This window comes from Mytilus trossulus, chromosome 10 (assembly GCF_036588685.1).
Source record: "Mytilus trossulus isolate FHL-02 chromosome 10, PNRI_Mtr1.1.1.hap1, whole genome shotgun sequence".
NCBI lineage: Eukaryota > Metazoa > Mollusca > Bivalvia > Mytilida > Mytilidae > Mytilus > Mytilus trossulus.
In genome coordinates this window covers 62,431,303-62,452,674 of record NC_086382.1, presented here as the reverse complement: position 1 = coordinate 62,452,674, position 21,372 = coordinate 62,431,303, and the positions used below count along the sequence as shown (strand labels likewise).

The 21,372-nt window shown below is 31.6% G+C and overlaps 2 protein-coding genes across 2 annotated transcripts in view; both read left to right on the top strand.

Moving 5' to 3' along the window:
- Positions 1-21,372, top strand: part of LOC134688060 (uncharacterized) — a 28,107-nt gene extending 6,735 nt beyond the window's left edge. Inside the window, exons 3-19 of the mRNA XM_063548527.1 lie at positions 545-648; positions 1,138-1,292; positions 1,872-2,040; positions 2,842-3,054; positions 3,620-3,846; positions 4,366-4,547; positions 5,305-5,456; positions 8,680-8,877; positions 11,754-11,958; positions 13,113-13,216; positions 14,098-14,252; positions 14,587-14,755; positions 15,759-15,971; positions 16,414-16,640; positions 17,835-18,016; positions 19,604-19,755; positions 20,996-21,372. Coding sequence (XP_063404597.1) covers positions 545-648; positions 1,138-1,292; positions 1,872-2,040; positions 2,842-3,054; positions 3,620-3,846; positions 4,366-4,547; positions 5,305-5,456; positions 8,680-8,877; positions 11,754-11,958; positions 13,113-13,216; positions 14,098-14,252; positions 14,587-14,755; positions 15,759-15,971; positions 16,414-16,640; positions 17,835-18,016; positions 19,604-19,755; positions 20,996-21,092 — 2,904 coding nt within the window. The 3' untranslated portion in view covers positions 21,093-21,372. The remainder of the gene's footprint in view (positions 1-544; positions 649-1,137; positions 1,293-1,871; positions 2,041-2,841; positions 3,055-3,619; positions 3,847-4,365; positions 4,548-5,304; positions 5,457-8,679; positions 8,878-11,753; positions 11,959-13,112; positions 13,217-14,097; positions 14,253-14,586; positions 14,756-15,758; positions 15,972-16,413; positions 16,641-17,834; positions 18,017-19,603; positions 19,756-20,995) is intronic.
- On the top strand, positions 3,598-6,729 carry LOC134688345 (organic cation transporter protein-like). Its single transcript, XM_063548967.1, has 4 exons — positions 3,598-3,846; positions 4,366-4,547; positions 5,305-5,456; positions 6,563-6,729. The coding sequence occupies exons 1-4, from the start codon at positions 3,603-3,605 to the stop codon at positions 6,660-6,662; spliced, it is 678 nt and encodes a 225-aa protein (XP_063405037.1). The 5' UTR covers positions 3,598-3,602; the 3' UTR covers positions 6,663-6,729.

Sequence of the window (21,372 nt, the reverse complement as noted above, 5' to 3'; positions counted from 1 at the left end):
CATATTTTTTACATTTCTCAAATGATGTCAAGTTGTCGCAGACATTGATAAAAATAAAAACACATGAAAATAATCAACGCGTCCGGAGTGCTATAATCGTTTTATGAACAACAACAACGCTCACAACTCAAAACAATTAAAACTAAAAGGATTTTTAAATGAAAAATAAGAAGATGAATGATGATCGTCAATGAGACAACTCTCCTACAAGTCACAATTTGTAAAAATAAACCATTAAAGGTCAACGTCAAAGTACTGCCTTCAAACCGGAGCTTTGACTCACACCAAACAGGAAGTTATAACGGTCCCAGGAATGAAATTGCTATATTGTTTTGCTCTCCGCTTTTTCGTCGTATGTTTGTGTGTTATTTGTTTCCCTCATTTGGTTACCGCTTTGTTTTGTCAACAAAAAATATATTCCTAACAGAGAATTTTGAATATTAAAGTTACAGATGATAATAATAGTATTCAACTTTTCACATAAAGTTCCGAAAATGTTTAATTTGAACATCTTACGTCTGTGACATGCCATCATAACTTTCAGCAAAATTTGGTATGTACGGACGAGTTACGGACATCGCATGCGTCAATGATATTCTTTGGTGGTGTACTAGCAGGGGCATTTGGTCTTGGTACGCTGTCAGATATGTAAGTATTGTATTTTGTTTTTACCACCAAGTTTCTTAGAATTGAATTCAAACAATATCAAGTAAGTATTGCAAAAACAGCATGGTTTAAAGTTGTTTGCATTTATACAAAGTCTTCAATAAACAAGGTATTTTGGAACCAAGATTTATAAGAAACACACAAAATACAGCTTCTAAGGACAAGGACAGTTGAACTATATATATATATATTGCTGAAGAACAAAAATTTGCGAAAGCACATTTACAGATCTAACATTGTTAGATTGATGTTTAGACGAGTTGTACAAATTGCTGAAATATACATTAGAATTCCAGTGCTTTTGGAATATATAGATTTTAATTTGTTCATATATCTCTTGTAATGAAAATAACTAACACGAACATACTCGTTCTGAAAAGAAATGGTAAGAAAACCAATACATCATTCCAAAAACTTCTTTTATTTGACAATGTATTTATATTTCTAAAACAATTACTTCTTTATTTTAAGGATAGGAAGAAAAAAGACGTTGTACCTGTCGAGTTGGCTACTTTTGATGTCTACAATGGCTGTTGCATGGGCACCCTCGTTCTGGGTGTTTTGTGTATTGAGATTCATTGTTGGTTTTTCCTGTGCCGGATTATTTATGACTGCCTTTGTTCTAGGCGAGTGTAAAGATTATTATACAAAATGAAAACCTAAAATTCTGATAACAGCTATTACTAATTCCATTTTTTAAGAGCAAATTTTGAAAAAAAAGTTGATGACGTCTTTGTAGAACGGAACATGTGTCCGTTTTTTACTTAATATGTTAAAGCATAACTTGAGCCGTTAGATATTTATGTACATAAGCTTTGTTCTTACTGTATAATGATCTCGATTCGAATATTTCCTTGCCCTTGATTAATTTAGAGTAAGTTGAGTTGTGCTCCGTGTTAAAGGCATCACTGTGGCTTTGAGACGAAGATTGTAATTTCAAGCGCAATCAACAGTCGACGTCTTCGGAAAGGTCAGCAATTCCTGCATCACTAGTGATACATGTTGTGATACTCCAAATACGATGATAAGTCGTTAGCCATTAACGAACATTTTAATAATTCCTAATTTGACAATGTTTATAAGTTAAAAATACTAATGAGTGGCTGTTTTACGTCCAGCCTCAACTTAAAACTCACCTTTATGAGTGTATGTTTTATACATGAAATGATAAAGCTTCTTTTATCAATTACAATGTATCCTTTTAGGTATGGAAATAGTTGGGCCATCCAAACGTGTTTGGGCTGGTGTTGTAATAGAATATTTCTTTGCCATTGGTCTTGTTGTTCTAGCTGGGATTGCCTACGCCATCAGAGAATGGAAGTATATTGAAATAGCAGTGTCAATACCATCAGTATTCTTTCTGTTATATTGGTGGTAAGAAATGTTTCTGAATCACATTGTTCCGAAATTAAATTTCGACTGACAAATGTTGTTGTCCACGCTAACAGTGCCCTCAAACTAAATGCTTTTGATTGTCAAACAAATATTAAAGTAACATTAATTTCTTGATAAATTCACTCGGAAACCCTACATACACCTCCACTAGAAGTACTGTTCATTCAAAAATATTATTCTGAAGAATAATATGACTTTTTTGTGTTTTGATATTCTATCAACCTTACTTTCAATCGACGTGAAAATCTGGAATTTTCTCATTGTGCTGGACATCTAATTTACATAAGTTGTGTTATTTTACTAAGTCTGCCAAATGCTCCCCGAAAATTCTTTCAAATTTATTATTTTTATGGCATCTATATCTTTCCTGAATTAAAACCGAACACATAGACTTGCAATCATAAAGCTTTCGAGCACGATTATTGTTCTTAAACTACAAAAAAAAAAACCAGTAAAAACTCTGGATTAAGTGTTTCGAGCTAAAATTATGTACCCTTAGTACTGATTAATAAAGTTTAATAACCAAAAGCTGTCAAACTACCTACGTCTGGGCGATTTAAATGAGATGTGGATACAAACAAATCTAAAGTTACAGATTTAAAAGATCTATTAAAAACACCAACTTCAAAGGTCCCTAGAATCCACATTTTGTCTTGCAATATTGTTTTTTTCATTAATTATTGCTTTGTTATGTACACTTAATCTTTTCCTAACAGAACATTTCAAATGGCTAAAAAAATATAAAAAAAAGTTGTTCCGTTATATCTTGTTTTCCAATAGGTTAGTCCCTGAATCACCGAGATGGCTTTTATCACAGGGAAGACACGAGGAGGCGGAAAAGATTATCAGACAAATTGCAAAAGGAAATAACGTAACTCTACCAGAAAAAGCTTTGGTTAATCTTGAAGCAGACAAGTCAACAACAGGACGGGTTTGGCATCTGTTTACTGATCGGGTTCTTCTAATCAGAACATTAATCATTTTCTTTAATTGGTAACTCTAATGTTTAAATGATATTTAGGGTTTCAAAACGACTCTGCTTATCTGTAACTCAGTTCTCAGCTTAACTACTTATTACGTATAAGGTCGTATAAGACTTTATTTCCTTCGTTAAAAAAATCTGTTACCATCCGCTTCATGTATATATGAATAAATTGTTTGGTATTGTGATACTACAGGCAAAAAATAACAGTTCCGCTTATTAAACAGTATGTGTTTTACCCGAAGTTCGAGTAAAACACATAATGTTCAATAAGCAATTTCTATGGTATAAAATTGAGAAAGGAAATGGGGAATGTGTCAAAAAGACAACAACACGACCATAAAACAGACAACAGCAGAAGGTCACCAACAGGTCTTATTGCAATCTATATTAATCAAACAAGACTATTGTTGTATTAAAACTTATAACAGGGTCTACAATTCATAAAACCTTTGACGTTATTTTATTTATCACCATTTCTGTAGGAAATAATGAGATTGTATATGGCTTTGCCTGGTTAATTTAAATATATAAATTAAACAATACAATTTCAAATGTTATGGTCATTATTTTCAGGTTGGTAGTTAGTATGGGGTACTATGGTCTCTCTTTGAATACTGGTAACCTCAGTGGAGATTTTTATCTTAACTTTTTTCTCTCCGGACTGGTAGAATTTCCAGCTTATACGTTATGCCTAGTGTTACTTGACAGAGTTGGAAGAAAGAAATTACATGTCTGTTGCTTTGTTGGAGGTGGTTTAGCATGTATATGTACTATTTTTACCATGCTGTATGCAGACGAAAGTACGTACTCTATATAGGGAACATATCGTCTAATAAAAAAACTATCATTGAATTGTTCCGATCATCCTTAATTTTTATTTTTCATTTCGAGTGAGACTTGTCTTTGAACTCTGTTTTATTTAAGGAGAATGTTTTTATTTACGCATAGTTTATATCTCCTTTATTCGAATTAAAAAAAATGGTTATGAGCAACAGTAAAAACGTTATTTAAGACTCATACATATTACTGATTTTGCATTTTGAAAGATATAATTTTTTGGTATGAAAATTTTAACACTGTAAAGTTACACTTTGTGCTGTGTATATTAAAATACGATTTATATAATGCAAAAACGAGAGTTAAAGTAAAGAAACGTAAAAATTGAAGACTAAATGTAGAAATTCGGAAACTATTGATAACAACCGTATTCCAAAGATACAGTAATACGGTTTTGATTAGTTGTCAACATGTGACAAATCCAATAAACTTGCGTTAAAACCTTAGTACTATATTTCTTCACCATTTAACTGCATTTACAGGCTTACAACCAATAACAGTTACGTTAGCTATGATTGGTAAAATTGGCATTGCTGCGGCGTTTGCGGTAATTTATGTATGGTCAGCAGAAATTTACCCGACAGTTGTCAGGAATGCTGGTATGGGTGCCAGTTCAGCATGTGCTCGTATTGGAGGCATGGTATCACCATATATTGCTGACGTTGTAAGCCATAACACTTCATTATATAGATAATTTTAATTCAGCTTATTTATTTCTCACAAGGTCTGTTGCATATTTATTCAGTTTCAGTATTTAGGGTTTTTTTAAACAGATAAGTCTTTTACGATTTTATCAGCTCTTGCAATTTCTCATATTTTTGGCTCGAGCATAACTGAAGAAATATTATTTGTCAAAACTCACACACAGTTTAGTAAAATTAGAACAGCTAATGTTATTCCAGGAGTACTTATTAGTCAAAATGATACTTGTACAGTACTATGTTAACAGCGTGAATGCCAAAATTAAAGCAGAAACAACAATAGGGCAGTCTTCAAATAGGTTAATATGAACGGTAACTCTAGAAGCATTTTTGTCTGTGGTGTTAGATAATGAACAGCAACAATTTTTTACTATTTATATATTAGACGATGTGGACTGTATGCACAGCCGTAGCCAGGTGAGTTCGAGGGGTTCGAAGGAACTCCCTCTCTCTTGAAAACAAATACGCACTGTTCAAGTCGACGTTCTGTTTGAATTGTTTAAGTTAAATGCGATTTTAACGAACCCATCTGGAAATTCCTGGCTTCGGGCATGGAATAAGTGCCAATGAGACATTCTCCATCCAAGTAACGATGTATAAAAGGTAAACAATTATACGTCAAAGAATGGCATTCAACACAGAGCCTTTGGTCACACCAATATCTTTTACTAATTAATTTATAGCAATTAACATGGACAATCATATTTTATTCATTTATAGAGCAAAGTTGTGGATGGCCATCTAGGTAGAGCCTTACCGTTGGTTATATTTGGTGGGTTCTCAGTCCTCGCAGGTCTTTTATCATTACTACTACCAGAAACACTCAATCACAAGCTTCCAGAAACAATCCAAGATGGAAAAGAATTTGGAAAGTAAGTCTTGACAAGCTTTTTATTTTGCAGGTATTTTACAATGAATAGGAAGATTTTAATTCCGGTATCGAGCTTTTTATTTCTAAATGTAACAATGTTATAGGCATTCACACAAACATGTGCCTCAATTAGCAAACAACACGTCAGAACATTTTATTAAAGAAATAATAAGATCCCCATAAACAATTAGCTACCATAAAGAAATAGACGAAGAAACTTCTACGTTTAAAGCCGATCTAAAGTGTGCTCAATGCTTCATATACAGATATAAGAAGATATGGCATGAGTGCCAACGAAACAACTCTCTTTACAAATTACAATTTATAAACGTAAACAATTATAGGCTAAAGTACGGTCTGCAACAAGGAGCATTCAATTTGGCTCACACCGAACAGCAAAATATAAAGGACCCCAAAAAATTACTAGTGTAAAACCCTTCAAACGGGAGAACCATTGGTAAAAAAACAAGAAACGAGAAACACTTATTAATCACATCTACAAACGACAACTACTGAACATCCTATTCCTGACTTAGGACAGGTGCAAACAATTGCAGCGGGTTGAAACGATTTAGTGGAATCAAACCTTCACCCTTATCTGAATCAATAGTGTAACATCACAACATAGAAAGACACACTATAAAATATCAATTGAAATGACTTAACTCAATCAAAAGACATATTAACACCAGTGCACATACACTGAACGAATTTGATATAAATATTATGATACAATGTAAACACAAAATCAATAAAATATGGGATGAATAATTAAAGTATTATGTCACTGTGAAACCATTTCAGAAAAAAACAAAAAATAAGCTGGCATAAAAATCCGCCATTAGCAATATTAATATAATGTTTATTACCTCACAAACATTTTGTTATAGAAATGCTTTATAAAAACAAATGTCATTGTGGCGTATTTAGATATTTTTATAAATTTATCGGTAATCATTGCACTAGTATTTGTACAAGAACAAATTGTCGATCTTTAGTGCATTTTTTTTTTTTTTTAAACGAATTTCAAGACAATTTTCATATAGAAATTTATGTATGATTTTATATTATGTATTCTCACATGAAATGTTTATTTTGTTTTTGCAGGAAGGAAAACAAATATTTTTCAAGTAAATCCTATTCCAACCAAGCCTTTGCCACCGACGACAATATTTCTACTACAAAAACTGAGTCATCTAGACTGTAGATCACTGATGCATTGCTATTTTTTTATTAGTATCATTTTCATAATTAAAACTTTTATAATTTTTAAATACACGTCTTGTGTTCTTTCTAACAGTCTAGTTAATCCTTTCCCCGAAACACAATTACGGAGAAGAGGGTGTGATTGGGATGCTCGTACGTTAGTTATACACTTGTGGACACATTCACAGCTATCTAACACACTGTTTTCTGATCAACTGCCTCAACTATCATTCTGAAAAGATATCAACACTATGCGAAAAAAAATCAATACCATGCAAAAATAGTGATTGACCAATTATCATGGCTTCCTGATAATGAACAATATCTTCAGAATGATGTAAACATTCTTACTTGTTAATAGAATCTTTTTCTGCAAAAAAAATCTTGTTCCAATGCTGATCCTAATATTAAATTTCAAATAGGAGTCTATCAGTTGACAAGAAATTTACTTACACAGGCAATGTTACTGAGATATAACAATATCAACCCCAATAATGAATTAAAAAATGACTGGCAGTTGTTGGGCACTTTTTTGAATGGACAACGATAATTACAATCTCGCCAGCAATTGTCCATCATCCCACAGCAAAGATTCATCTCATGATCTAATGGGTTAATTTGTTGACAAATACAACTTTCCAATATGGTCTGGAGAAAGTAATCAATGCACAGATTTACACGGTACTTTACAAATTCATGTAATGATAAAATAAGAGGATGTATTATGAGTGCCAATAAGACACTCCTCCATCCAAGATAGAATATAGTTAAAATATAGAGCAATCATAGATTACATTACTGCCTTCAACACCAAACAGCAAGCTATGAAGATCTGTAGAAACATTGCTACTGTAAAACAACTCAAACCGGATACACAAAAACAAACTACAATCCCTGAATGACAGACTTCTGACTTGGGATAGGCACGTAGTTTAAAAAATGTTAGCGGATCCTCTTTCTTCTAACCTCGGACAAATTACAAGAACAACCTTTAGTTGAAAACGAATAAGATAGATCTAACTACCTAAATTGGTAAATAGTAACCAGGTTACCTTGAAAGGGAGAAAAATGCCCATTCATTTAGAAAGTTGTCTTCATATTGATTCCATGTTATGCTGAGAGTGTGAAATCATTATTCATTATACTAGTGAGGGGTTTGGCTAGTTTTCAAACCAGGTTAAATCCACCATTGTCTATTTAAGAAAATGCCAGTACCAAGAAGCGAATATGACAGTTGGTATTCATTCGTTTTTTGTGTTTGCGGTTTTTATTTTGCCATTTTCCGTTTTGAATTTTCCTCTGAGTTCAGTATTTTTGGTGAGTTTACTTTTTGTTTACTGTTGTGAAGACTGCATTCTGACATGATCACGATGCAAACTGGAGAAGGTTCACCAGCATCAACTTAAGTGTATAAGATTTAAAAAACTGAAACTTGCTTACGATTTTAAGATGGGGGTGAATTCAATATAAGTACTTTTAAAGCAGCTTTAATTTCATCAAAGGTAATTTTCTTTAATGTTATTATCGATAAAAAAAATATTTCATAATCGATTATATATCTTGTATTAGGTCACTAACACACCCTGTTACTAATAATTATATACACAAATGAATTTAACCATTATACATACAATGTACATGTATTATATTGTTTTTCACCGCATTATTTCACTTCATGGTACATTTTTGAATTGTCATTGTAAAATTTGAAAGGTAAGGCCAAATAAAAATATATTTGTGGTTCATGTTACCCTACATACCCTTCTTTTTAGTCTTAATATCTTATCCTATCCTATAGATTTTTTTTGTAATTTTTCATTAAGCACTATTAAAGTCAGAATGTTGCTTCCATAGAATCAATTAATAAAACACAAAACAAAAATAAATCCCAATCTACCTACCCATATTTTTTTTAAAATGTTACTGAAACTACACATACTATTTTTTTGGCCTAACTATAGAAGGTCATCTGTTATCTATCTCTTGTGTTTATATTTATGACGTATCATAAACAAATACATATGTATATCTTACTTCACAAAGGTTGTAAGTTGTGTTGAAAGAATTTCTAATATGGATGTGGATTCGACGTTTGAAATAGTTGGTGAATTCGGACCGTATCAAAAGAGGATTTATTTTTTATTATGTTTGATGCCATTTATGACGTCATTTCATACTCTTTTATCGTCATTTATTCTAGCAACGCCTGATCATAGGTCAGTTGTTTTAAATGTTTATACAAATATATGTTCATAAAAACAAAATATATATACAAAAAATCAAAAGATGTGTTCAAAAAATAAAATATATATGCATAAAACATGAATAATTATTAATAAAAATAATATTTGTTCTTAAAAATGCATATATGTTCAAAGAAAACAAATAATTGTTCATAAACAAAATGTATGTTCAACAATCAGCTTATGGTGGTTCGATTGGCGCAAGACAATCAACTGCAACCATCTGCGCTCCTCTCTATGTTCCTTTTTCCATATTACACAGACTCCATAAAATGCTTTGCAACCAGAATAAAAAAAAAAAATATCCTTCTACCCCACGTTTCGTTAAACAGATTATGTTCTTTCATTGATTACTACATTTTGGTGACTTAGTCGAGGCTGATCTCATTAAAGAAAAGAAACCACGCAAATACATCCTAATCTGCTACATAACTTGACGTAAATTGCAAAATTACCTATAATGGTCAGAAATGAGCAATAACAAACATCTGATTTTTTTAGCCTTCCCATTATGAACTTTCCCATTCACTGTAGCAAAGTTAAAGCAAATTGAATGCCTGATTATGAAGTAGATAACGTCGTTATAGATCTACAAATGTAACATGTTTTTTTTGATAGAGTGTTGCTGCTGACGTTGCATCTGTTGAACTAATGCTTTGTTGTGGTAAAAAAAAACCACTTCAAATTTGAGGTAATTCCATGTTCCATTTCTCGTATGTTACATCATTCGAATATGGTTTGTCACAGCATGTATCTCGAAGAGAACAACCCAACTGATTGCCTCTTGGTATATTTTGCTTTCTTTTTTTGCAATATAGTTTCACAAGGTCACTCCTAATAAAATTGATGTTTTATTTATTTGAATATAAATGAACTTTTGGTAAAATTCCATATATTTGTTTCTTGGGGTCAATGTGTAGCGATTATCCGTTCGTTTTGGGTGAACTCATACTGTACAATATCAGCTTTGCGTCCTAATATGAATCATTTTACTGGATACTCAAACAGAGTAGGAGCATAAAAAACTTCACTCATATTTTGGTTTGTTATGGTGAATGATACGAATTAAGGGACCGTTGACTATTTACCAAATGGATGGGCCGGTGCATTCTTAATATTGTTCCATTCAAAAAGTTAATGTCCATCCTTTTAAATTCTGAAAAAAAGTCCTTGCCCATCTAAAAAAATATATAAAAAAAAGTCCTTGCCCCTCTTAAACTATAAGACAATCAAAATTATTTAGGTTCTTTTTCTATTTTAAAGCTTTTAAATTGTTATGTCTTGAAATCAAAGAATAGACTTTGGTGTTAATACAAAATTTAAAATGTGCTGGTTAATTCAATATATATGTATATATATATATGTGTGTGTGTGTATCAGAACCATACATTTTATTGATTTTTAAAACCAGTATGAATATACATGTACAGATTTGATTTTATATGTGCAGCCTCAAATACAGTATTGGTTTAAAATAAAGGAAATGATTTAAATTTAGGGACAATACATGTATCTCCTGGACTAGTAAACATATTATGATATGCTAAATAATTTATTATTTTCTAATAACAGAGTATGTTTAAAGTTCAAATATCAATGTCCTTTTATATATCCTACTTTTCAAAAAAGAAATTATGGTCTTTTTAAGCAAATATAGGCAGACATGTTTTTGACTTTGATGCAGCCTTTTTTGCCTATTAATTATTTCCCTAAAGTTGACAGCTAAACACCAAACAATCAAACTATTTGGCATTCTGTAAGATCAATATATAAATAAGATAGCTGTACAGTTATATGAAAATCTAAGTTGATTTAAAAATGTAATAACAAAATTTAAAGGTGACAATCTGAATTTAGTCTAAGCTTAAAATTGTAGCTTTTTTTAACCAATTAACTAAATCCATAAAAATGACAGCAAAAAACAAAGTATTAAACAGCCTGGCATTCAGTAAGATCAATATGAAAATGATATAGAAGTAGAGTTTTATAAAAATGCATGTTGATTTGAAAAATTTATGAAAAAAATTAAAGATGACTATCTTGAAATAACCTAAAACTGAAAATTTGAGCTTTTTTTAAATATTCTTATTAAATCCATAAGAATTACAGCAACAAACAAAACTACCAAACGCTTCATCATTCTTATCAGATCAATATATAAGTGAAATAGCTGTAAAGTTTTATGAAAATCCATGTTGATTTGAAAAAAGTTGTAACACATTTTAAAGATGACTATCTAGATTCAGCCTAAACTTAATATTTTAGTTTTTTTTACCTATTTATAAAATCTACAAAAATGATAGCCATACACCAGAGCACCAAACAAACTGGCTTTCTGTAAGATTGAACAATGATTGAGATAGCTGTAGAGTTCATGAAAATCCAAGTCGATTTGAAAAAGTTACAATAAAATTGTTGACCATCTGAATTTAGCTTTAACTAAAACTTTGAGCTTTTTTTTCTTACCTATTAATTAAATCCATAATTTAGAAAAACAGCAATACACCAAATTATTAAACAACTTGGTATTCCATAAGGGCAAAATTATTTAAAACACAGTTCCGAACAGAAAATTCTAGCTTTTTTATTCCTTAATTAAATCCTTTAAATTGACAGAAATGAACCAAGCTACCAGTTTGTTGAGATGTTTCGAGTGCCCGCGAAAGAAATTTCCTACTCATCGATAAAATTGATAGCAAATTTTTTCTTATAAAATTTGTTCTGGCCCATCCACTTAATATTTTAAAAAAAGTTCTCACCAAATATTTCCACAAAAAAGTGCTTGCCCCGCCCCATTTTACATTGGCCCATCCATCTGATAAATATTAAACAGTCCCTAAATGTTTTAGATGCGCACTACCTAATTGGCCGAATGATACATACAAAATCCAAAGCGAGGCCCACAGGGAAGACGTTAATCGGTCGATTCCACTGTCGTCGGAAGATGGATACCTTTACGATGGATGTACAATATATAGTAACACCAGCAAACTCATAAATTGTGAGAAATGGGTCTATGCCAAGACTGTTTTTGAATCAACCTTTACAAGTGAGGTAATTAGCAATAATTCTTAATTGTACTTTAAACAACTATTTTGTTTTTAATTTACAGTATCAAATGCATAGTGTTTATTCTATCATTGAAGGTATAATTTTTTTTTAATTTCGAAATTACTCAAATGCAGCAAACGGAAGCTTAAAAAATAATACCAGGAAATAAATTACAACACTTTATCTTCCAAAAATTAGATTAAGAATGACACAAAACAAGTTATTTGTTTTATATTTCTTCCTGTGAGACATGTACGTTTTGACGTCAAACACTCGACTCTACACTAGAGTTGATGTAAATGCAGTCACATGACTTCAAATATTCAATCATTTATGGGTTGATTTAAAATACATATATAAGTAAGCACTGCATGTTGTTGTTAAAATTGATAGATGTCTGTTTTGCTTCTTTGTTAAATATTTGTTTGTTTTGTTCTCATTGAGATTGTGACACGATGATGACGACTGTACCCCTATTTTGACAAATTTACCTATTATGTCTGTTTTGTTTACGCATCGCATCGTTGTAAATATAATGTAATTTGTTGCGACTGTCATACCAGTGAGAGGTTTGGCGCTATTAAACCAGGTTCAATCAACCATTTTCTACATTTGAAAATGCCTGTACCAAGTCAGTAATATGACAGCTGTTAACCATTCGTTAGATGTGTTTTTATCATTACATTTTTTCCATTTGATTACGGACTTCCCCTTTTTTCTTTTTTTTTCCTGGGAGTTCATTATTTTTTGTGATTTTACTGTTTGATAGGACCGACGATCCCCGTTTTCGCACTTTTTGGATAAGATATTTTAATTTTAAGCTTATTAAAAATATATTAGAAATATTTGACCATTGATAAAGAAGGGATGCCTTTCTTCAATACAATTGATAAGATTTGTAGTAATTACTACAAGAGGTCTACACAAGTTTTCTGAGATCGATTGATTATACATTTTAGGTATGCATTAAATTTACACACATATGCATGCAAAGTATGCATATTTAAACTTTTAAGAAGATTTTTTGTTTTACAATACTATGATGTGCATTGATTCATAATTGGTTTATTCCGCATATATATATCGTAAGCATCTACATTTTAAAATGTTTTTATTTCTGTTTGTCACCAATGTATCTTTATTATTTGTTAACCTAGCAAAACTTCGTTTGTCACGATGAGCTGAAAACTTCGCATGCGGCCATGGTATTTTTTGGTGGAGTTTTGACAGGAGCACTAGGTTTCGGATCTTTGTCTGACCTGTGAGTTAAAATTTAATTTCTAACTTTAATCTTGGTTTTTAAATTTGACGACACATCATATTGACTGCGGTTTGTTAAAAAGTGGTCAGACACTTCGATTGTTGTCTTTCCAAATATCTTCAGTCTATTTGAGAACGTACACTTTAACTTAATTCACCTGCTTAGAAGTGTTGCATTTGCGACGATCTGTACCACTTGCGCTGATTTTGCCTTTCTTTTGCGCCGGTTGTGTACAGGTATATTACAGGCGAATGCTCTTTTTTTATTTATCATTTATAAACCTATTCGGTCAGTCAGTTGTACATATGTTATGATTTGTCAATTATAACATGTTGTCCCCTGATCACAATGGAGAAGTGGAAGTAAGATTTCTAGCAGGATGAGTCAATTCCATAGATAAAATCACTCTGTTTGCATCCACTTAAATCATGGAGTTAAATATATTTACTGCATTCAAAACCTCTCAAAATATGTTCTTGTCGAGTATGCATATGCTTACATCTGCTATATTCCTTCCTCCAAGTACAAAATAACATTCACTTGCAATTTATTAGTACTCAGTAGGCGCAAAGACGCAAATATCACACGTCCGCCTGTGTATACATAATTGTCATAAAAAAAACGAAGCAAACTTCTATTCTTATATTACTGAGGGAAATTAACAATTTCCTGTTAGCTGATGAGTAGTTTCTTACTCAAGTTATGAACAATTTTATAACTGCAGTATTGTGTTCCATGTGTAAATATGTCTTACCTGGTTTTTGTTTTTATATGATCCGTCAAATTAAATGTGTGTTGCAATGGGATAAAACAAAGCATTGTCGTATTATTATTTATTATATGTATTGATTAATTGTTTTCTGAAATATTAATTTTATTAGTTTAGGAAGAAAAAAGACATTTTATTTTGCTGTGTGGTTACTTCTCGTATCTAGTTTTTCATTAGCATGGGCGCCATCATTCTGGGTGTATGGACTTTTGAGGTTTATCATAGGAATGTGTACTTCTGGGTTGTATGTTGTCCCTTTTGTACTTGGTAAGTATTGTTAATGAAATCATTATATTAAATTGGTTAGAGCGTTCTGAGATGTGTCATACATTGGCTAAACTAAACTTATATAGATAGAAAAATGTGCGAAATTGGATTAGAACTTATATACATAAAAATATACGAGCAGTTCCATTAATGATTGAAACCCAAATCTTAACTTAGCTCCTGTATTTAGTTTGAGGATTATGAGATTTTAAGCCTGGTATCTATGATAAGTTTATTTTCTCTTTTAAGCGATTGGTACGTTATTATGTCTTATAATGTTTCCCTGCTTTCCATGTTAACACTCATTTATAAGACGTGCATTTTTGTTTTGTAGGCATGGAATTAGTAGGTCCTTCTAAACGTGTCTGGGCTGGGATTGTTATATGCTACTTCTTTGCTGCCGGTCTTGTCGTTTTAGCTGGAGTCGCATATCTCATTAGGGATTGGGTGTACCTTGAAATAGCTATTTCTATACCATCTGTATTTTTTCTTTTCTACTGGTGGTAAGTCACTCGTGAAATTGCAATCTAACTGGCATACCACTGGTGAATTTACATGCTATTTTAAATGGGTTACATTTGAAAATAAAACTGTTTAAATACATATTCTAAAATAATATATAAATAGTTCTATATAGACACAGTAGATGATGACAGATTATAGATCCTGCCATTGAATAACTTTATGCATGTTTGACCGTTTATTGTTACAATAAGGTGTATACTACACTGTTACTGTGAATAAGTAGTAATGACATTTTCTAATTTCATTGTAAAAATTAATAAAATTGAGAATGGAAATGGGGAATGTATCAAAGAGACAACAACCCGACCATAGAAAAAAAAAGCGGAAGGTGACCAACAGGTCTTCAATGTAACGAGAAATTCCCGCACCCGGAGGTGTCCTTCAGCTGGCCCCTTAACAAATATATACTAGTTCAGTGATATATATTACTTGATTTTGCATGATTTCTGCCATAATAGTGTTTTCCTCCCGCTTGATGCGTGCTACTATATTTATTATTAACATATTTCTTTTCAAAACACATGGTAAAGCTGAATGTGTTTTATTGTGTTCATTTAAATAGTATGTTCTTACATGTTAAAAGTAGTAGACAACGAAAATGACTAGAAGTAAGAACTTATCTTCATTTCTGTTCCGTTGTTTTCCGCTTATAGTTTATGTATTTTCCTTGGTTTTGGTTTTTTGCCCAGAAATAATTCAGTTGAATCTATTTATGACTATTAAACAGCGGTATATTATTGTTGCCTTTATGTACAACAATATGAAATAAGATAGAAGAAAAATTCAATTATCAAAATCATATTTTATTAATTTTTTAATTCAAATTTCCATTTGTTTACCTATTTATGTGCAGTCATATATGTTGAAATTAATAGAAAAATTGCATGTTTTGTGGTTGTTGTCTCCTATTCATTATAACGAAATGTTATGATATGTCTACGTAATCGTCAAGTAATGTTTTTATTTTTAATGTATGAACAGGCTAATCCCAGAATCACCGAGATGGTTGCTTTCGCAAGGCAAACACGAAGAAGCAGTGGAAATTCTCAAAAAGATAGCTAAAGGCAATAACAGGAATGTTGATGAAAAGGCATTTGGTAATCTGACTGTCCAAGAAGAGCCATCTGGTCGATTCTGGCATCTCATAGATAACCCAGTTCTCTTCAAAAGAACTTTAATAATTCTTATAAACTGGTATGTAGTGTTACTTTTTGAAAATAAATGAATACAAAAACTTTTGTTCAGAATCAAAACTGTCCTTAACAAATAAAATACCAGTATCTGCTCTTGAATACAAAATTTTGTGTATGTGTGTGTTTGTGTGTGTGTGTGTGTGTGTGTGTTTGTGTGTATTGAGTTTTCACATCTCGTATGGATGTTTTTTTCATGAAAAGAAAATGATATTTGCCTTACAAATGCGATATTATTCAAACTCTCTATCATTCTCCTTTACAAAATAAAAAAATTAAAATGCACTATTTAATGTCTATCAATATACAATTAATGACATTTACCCTGATGACACACTATGCATCACAAGTAAACCTTCAAAAGTGTTTGTGAAATCCTCGAAGGTTTATGGCAATTCATCCAATATTTTACTGTAATTCATAACTCCTTAATTGTTATTTTTCAGGATGTTTGCAAGCATGGCTTATTATGGTTTGTCTTTGAATACAGGTGATCTTAGTGGAGACTACTATTTGAATTTTTTCTTGTCTGGCCTAGCTGAATTTCCAGCATACACAATTTGTTTGTTATTACTGGATAGAATCGGAAGAAAGACGCTGCATGTATCGTGTATGGTTTTTGGTGGCATCTTTTGCATATGTGCTATTTTTCCAATGATGTATGCAAGTGAAGGTTAATATAACATTAATTACATTAAGTTAAAGTGCATGATTTTGCAACAAATATTATTATATCATTTTTTTAGGGGTGTTCATAATCCATAAATTTAAGTCATAAAAAGGCAACAGTAGTATACCGCTGTTCAAAAGTCACAAATCGATTGAGAAAAAATAAATCCGGGTTACAAAATAAAACCGATGGAACATCCACTTTTATTTTTTGTCTATCTGATGAGTTAAGCCTTTTTCAACAAATTTGTATAGTTCGTTCTTATGTTGTACTGTTATACCACTGTCCCAGGTTAGGCGGAGGGTTGGGATCCCGCTAACATGTTTAACCCCGCCTCATGATTTATGTATATGCCTGTCCCAAGTCAGGAGCCTGTAATTCAGTGGTTGTCGTTTGTTTATGTGTTACATATTTGTTTTTGTTCATTTTTTTACATAAATAAGGCCGTTAGTTTTCTCGCTTGAATTGTTTTACATGGTCTTATCGGGGCCTTTTATAGCTGACTATATGCGGTATGGGCTTTGCTCATTGTTGAAGGCCGTACGGTGACCTATAATTGTTAATGTTTGTGTCATTTTGGTCATTGGTGGATAGTTGTCTCATTGGAAATCATACCACATCTTCTTTTTTATACATTGACTATAAGAGGATAACACCAGAAAAACAGTAACACTGAACGCCAACAAACTAGAGACGAAAATATTTCGTCTTTGACGCAATGTGGTCTGAATAAAATAATCAAACAAAGGTTTTTTTTAAATTATCAAAATCAAATGAACGTTTGTAATAAGAAAACGGAGAAAACCAGTCATTTAGTGTAAAACATCAAAAACATATTAAGCTTTTATATAAACAAAAAAAAGTAATTACATGGTTGTCTTCATCAAATGGCTTTTATTTTTTCATCTCAGAACAATTGAAATTTTATTACTCACAACATTTTCATAGAATAATGATATTAACGTCACTATCGGAAGAAGAAAAAAAGAATTTCTGCACGATTTATGTTCAAAAGGACTGTTCAACACTGTGCTACATCACACAACTTAATTTATAATGGCGTAGGAGTGCTTTTCATTCCGAAAAAGGGGTAGAGATGGTGCAGCATTTTGTGTTGTCTATGAAATAATGTATCATTCATATATTTCATATTCATATCATAAAAACGCATGTATTTGAGTTAGACTTAAATTGTAGATCTTCAGCCGATAACTGTAACGTTAGCGATGCTAGGAAAAGTTGGTATAGCTGCTGCGTATGGTATTATATATATATGGTCAGCGGAGCTCTATCCAACTGTTGTTAGAAACCAAGGAATGGGATTAAGTTCAACAATGGCTAATACTGGAGCTCTTGTCTCGCCTTATGTTGCAGATCTTGTAAGATCCTGTCATATTTTCAAAATGTGTTGTATTTACAATTCCCTTGCAATAAATCATAGAAGTTACTACAAGTGTTAGTAAGAATAACTTATATATTTCGTGTGTTGATACTTTTCTGGATGAACCTTCTTCAGAAATGTTCAAAATTAACATTTGAAATATAAAGATTTATGAATTAAAACCGGAATGCATGAGGAGTCTTATAATTCAAAGTGACATTAACATGCCTTATTCATCTAAAGTCAACATAGTTCAAAAGAGTTGAAACTTTTATTTTACTTTATATATGATTGTTACCATCTATGTTAATCAAGTTAAGTTACAAAAATGAACTCCAAAGAAAATTCAAAACGGAAAGTCCCTTATCAAATGGCAAAATCAAAAGCTCGAATGCATCAAACTAATGAACAAGTGTCATATTCCTTACTTGGTACAGGCATTTTCTTATGAGGAAAATGGTGAATTTTACATAGTTTTATAGCTAGCTAAACCTCTCACTTGTATGACAGTTGCATCAAATTCACCCACTTGCTGGTAAATGAGAAAACGTTTTGAAAATTTCGTGCGCCCGAAGTCCCTTTCTTGATTTACCTGCTTCCGGAATTTATAGCAAATCACACATCATGAAAAAACGTTGATGACGTCACGGTCACGTGAATAACTTATGTCTATGGGCATCGTGACACTAAACTATTACAGATAAGCCATAAAACGCAATCAAAGATTATATCTACATTAGAAATGTACCTGTACATGATGTGTCATAATACCTTTCGGAAACATTAAAGACCTATACTACTTTGTTAGAAATGCGTTTACATTGATGAAATATACAAGATATATGTTATAAAAGGATATCTTTCAAAAACCATAATTATCTCATTGTCTACATATTTTGAGTAGAATTACACCTTATGTAAGAATCCTGGGTTTTGATTGGTTGAAAGCCTGTGTATATTTCACCAATTTACTTTTATCAAATGAATATCGATCATTTTTCAACGCCTCCGGGGTAAATTCAAAAAGGATATGCCTTTTTTAACCTCTCTGTAGTGGTCTTTGCCAAAAAATATTCTATCCTACTGGACGCTTGTAACGTCCGGATCATCAATGCGTTTTTGAACGTTAACATTCAGTGTAATTAAACAGATATAGCATGTTCTTGATTGGTGTATGCGAAAAATATCAGTCTTGAGAATGAATTTCGCGAGCCGTAAGGCGAGCGAAATTTAACATTCTCTCGACTGGTTTTTTTTTCTCGCAAATACCCCTCCTTAACATGACACATGTGTTCAATACTTAAACTTGTCCAACGACAGCAGTTCAATGTTAGTAATCACGGGTTCACATATGGATTGCGAAGCTTTATATATAGCTTAATCAAATACTTCTTATTAAATGAATTGTATATTAGTTTGCTTGCGATCGTTGCATACAAAACAAAAATAAGCGATTTATGTTATATACAATTAAATGTATACATAATTGATTTTGCATTATCCTTTTGAAAAACATTGTATATATAGCTTGATCTGTTTGTCATATTTACGTTCCCGAAATGAATAACAATGATTTTTATCTCAGAATAAAGCTGTGTCGGGTGATGTCGGGAGAGCTTTGCCGTTTGTGCTGTTTGGTGGCTGTGCATTGCTAGCTGGACTTCTAGCTTTGATGCTGCCCGAGACACTCAACCAACACTTACCAGAAACAATTGAAGACGGAATAAACTTTGGAAAGTATGTCTTCAACTATAAGTCAAGTTGATCTGAACACCAATTCAATCAATACTAATAATATTAAGTAAAAAAAACCAACACAATTTTAAAATTCTCCTCTTCCCAGGCAATCCCCTTTTTTTTTTATTAATTCCTAACTACTAACTAGTATATTTATTCCATTTTAGATTAGGATTTGATTTTTCAAAACATTCACTTGTTTTATAAATCAGAATTAAATGCTTGCTGCAGAATAAGTGACTTCAATTGTAAATAGGTTAGACGATACTAATTGTGGAAAAAGCAAATTTAGATAAAACAGAGACATCTCAATGTCAGTTGAGATGACGTAGCTTATCAAGGAATGACACTGATGAGTCTTATGTAGACGAATCGCGCGTCTGGCGTACTTAATTAAAATCCTGGTACATTTGATAACTATTATCAATTCTTGTTCTCTAGCTTAAGTAATTTGACCGTCGGTGTTTTCCTTTAATTTCAATTTCATGTGTTTTGCACTTTAGTGATGATAGCAGATTTTTAAAGTGTCCGTCAAATATATCAACACTGTCTTATGTTAAAGGCCTTATTAAACTTATCATAAATAAATAAATTTTCGTTGCAGATGGCCATTGGACATGAGTTTTGATTGCAATGTCTTAGAACAAAGATATTACGTATTTTATAAATATCATTGTAATTGTAAGAATCAAAATTTTAAGAAATATCACTTCCTGTCAATCAAATACAGTTTCATCGTTTTCGAATAATTCAATATTAATTTTGTGTAAGAACAACAGCTTTTGACAGTTTGAAAGGAGAAATTAAACTAAAAAAAAAACGAATAGTCCAAAAAAGTATTAAATCTTACAAATAAGTCATGACTAAAAATTGCCTAAAGACTAAACATATGGCACTTAATAATGGTTCAGCAAGTTAGGATAAGTTCAGATTTCAAATCGAACATATGTTTTTGTTTAAGAGGTATATCTACCTCTTTTTTTTCTTTTTTTTTTTGTTGTTTTGCTTTGTACTTCTCCTTGAACTATCCCATAATCTTCTGAAAAGTTGAATATCAAGAAACTTTGAATAGGGATAATGTTAATATGTATGAGTTTTGTTTTGGGTTTTGTATTGAAGTATTTCCCTATAATTCTCATATTTATCCTTGATTAATGAATGTTGTAATAACAAAAATGTAGATACAACCCTTATTTATGATTAACTTGTTTTTACCAAAATACTATTATTTTTCTTTCAGGAAACCAAACAACAAATATAAACCAGAAAAAGAGGACAATTCTGTAAATTCACCTGGCGTTGACGTCAACGATGGAGTATACTCATCAAAATTATGATATACTTATACTCATTACTCATTACTCTGTCTGACTATTTCTATATAAGACGATAGCAGACAAATATGGCATTTTAAACAGACATGACGTAGCCTTATCTTCGACAAGCCTTCTAAATGGTGCTTTATGTCTAGTTTAGAAATATATAAAGAAATAAATTATGTTTGACTAGCAGGAGTGTGTTTTCAACTACCAATATTATGAGTGTCATGCATGATGTGCAAGCACAATAATGATACAACTATACTGAAATTGCTGGTAAATAAACTCATCATATATA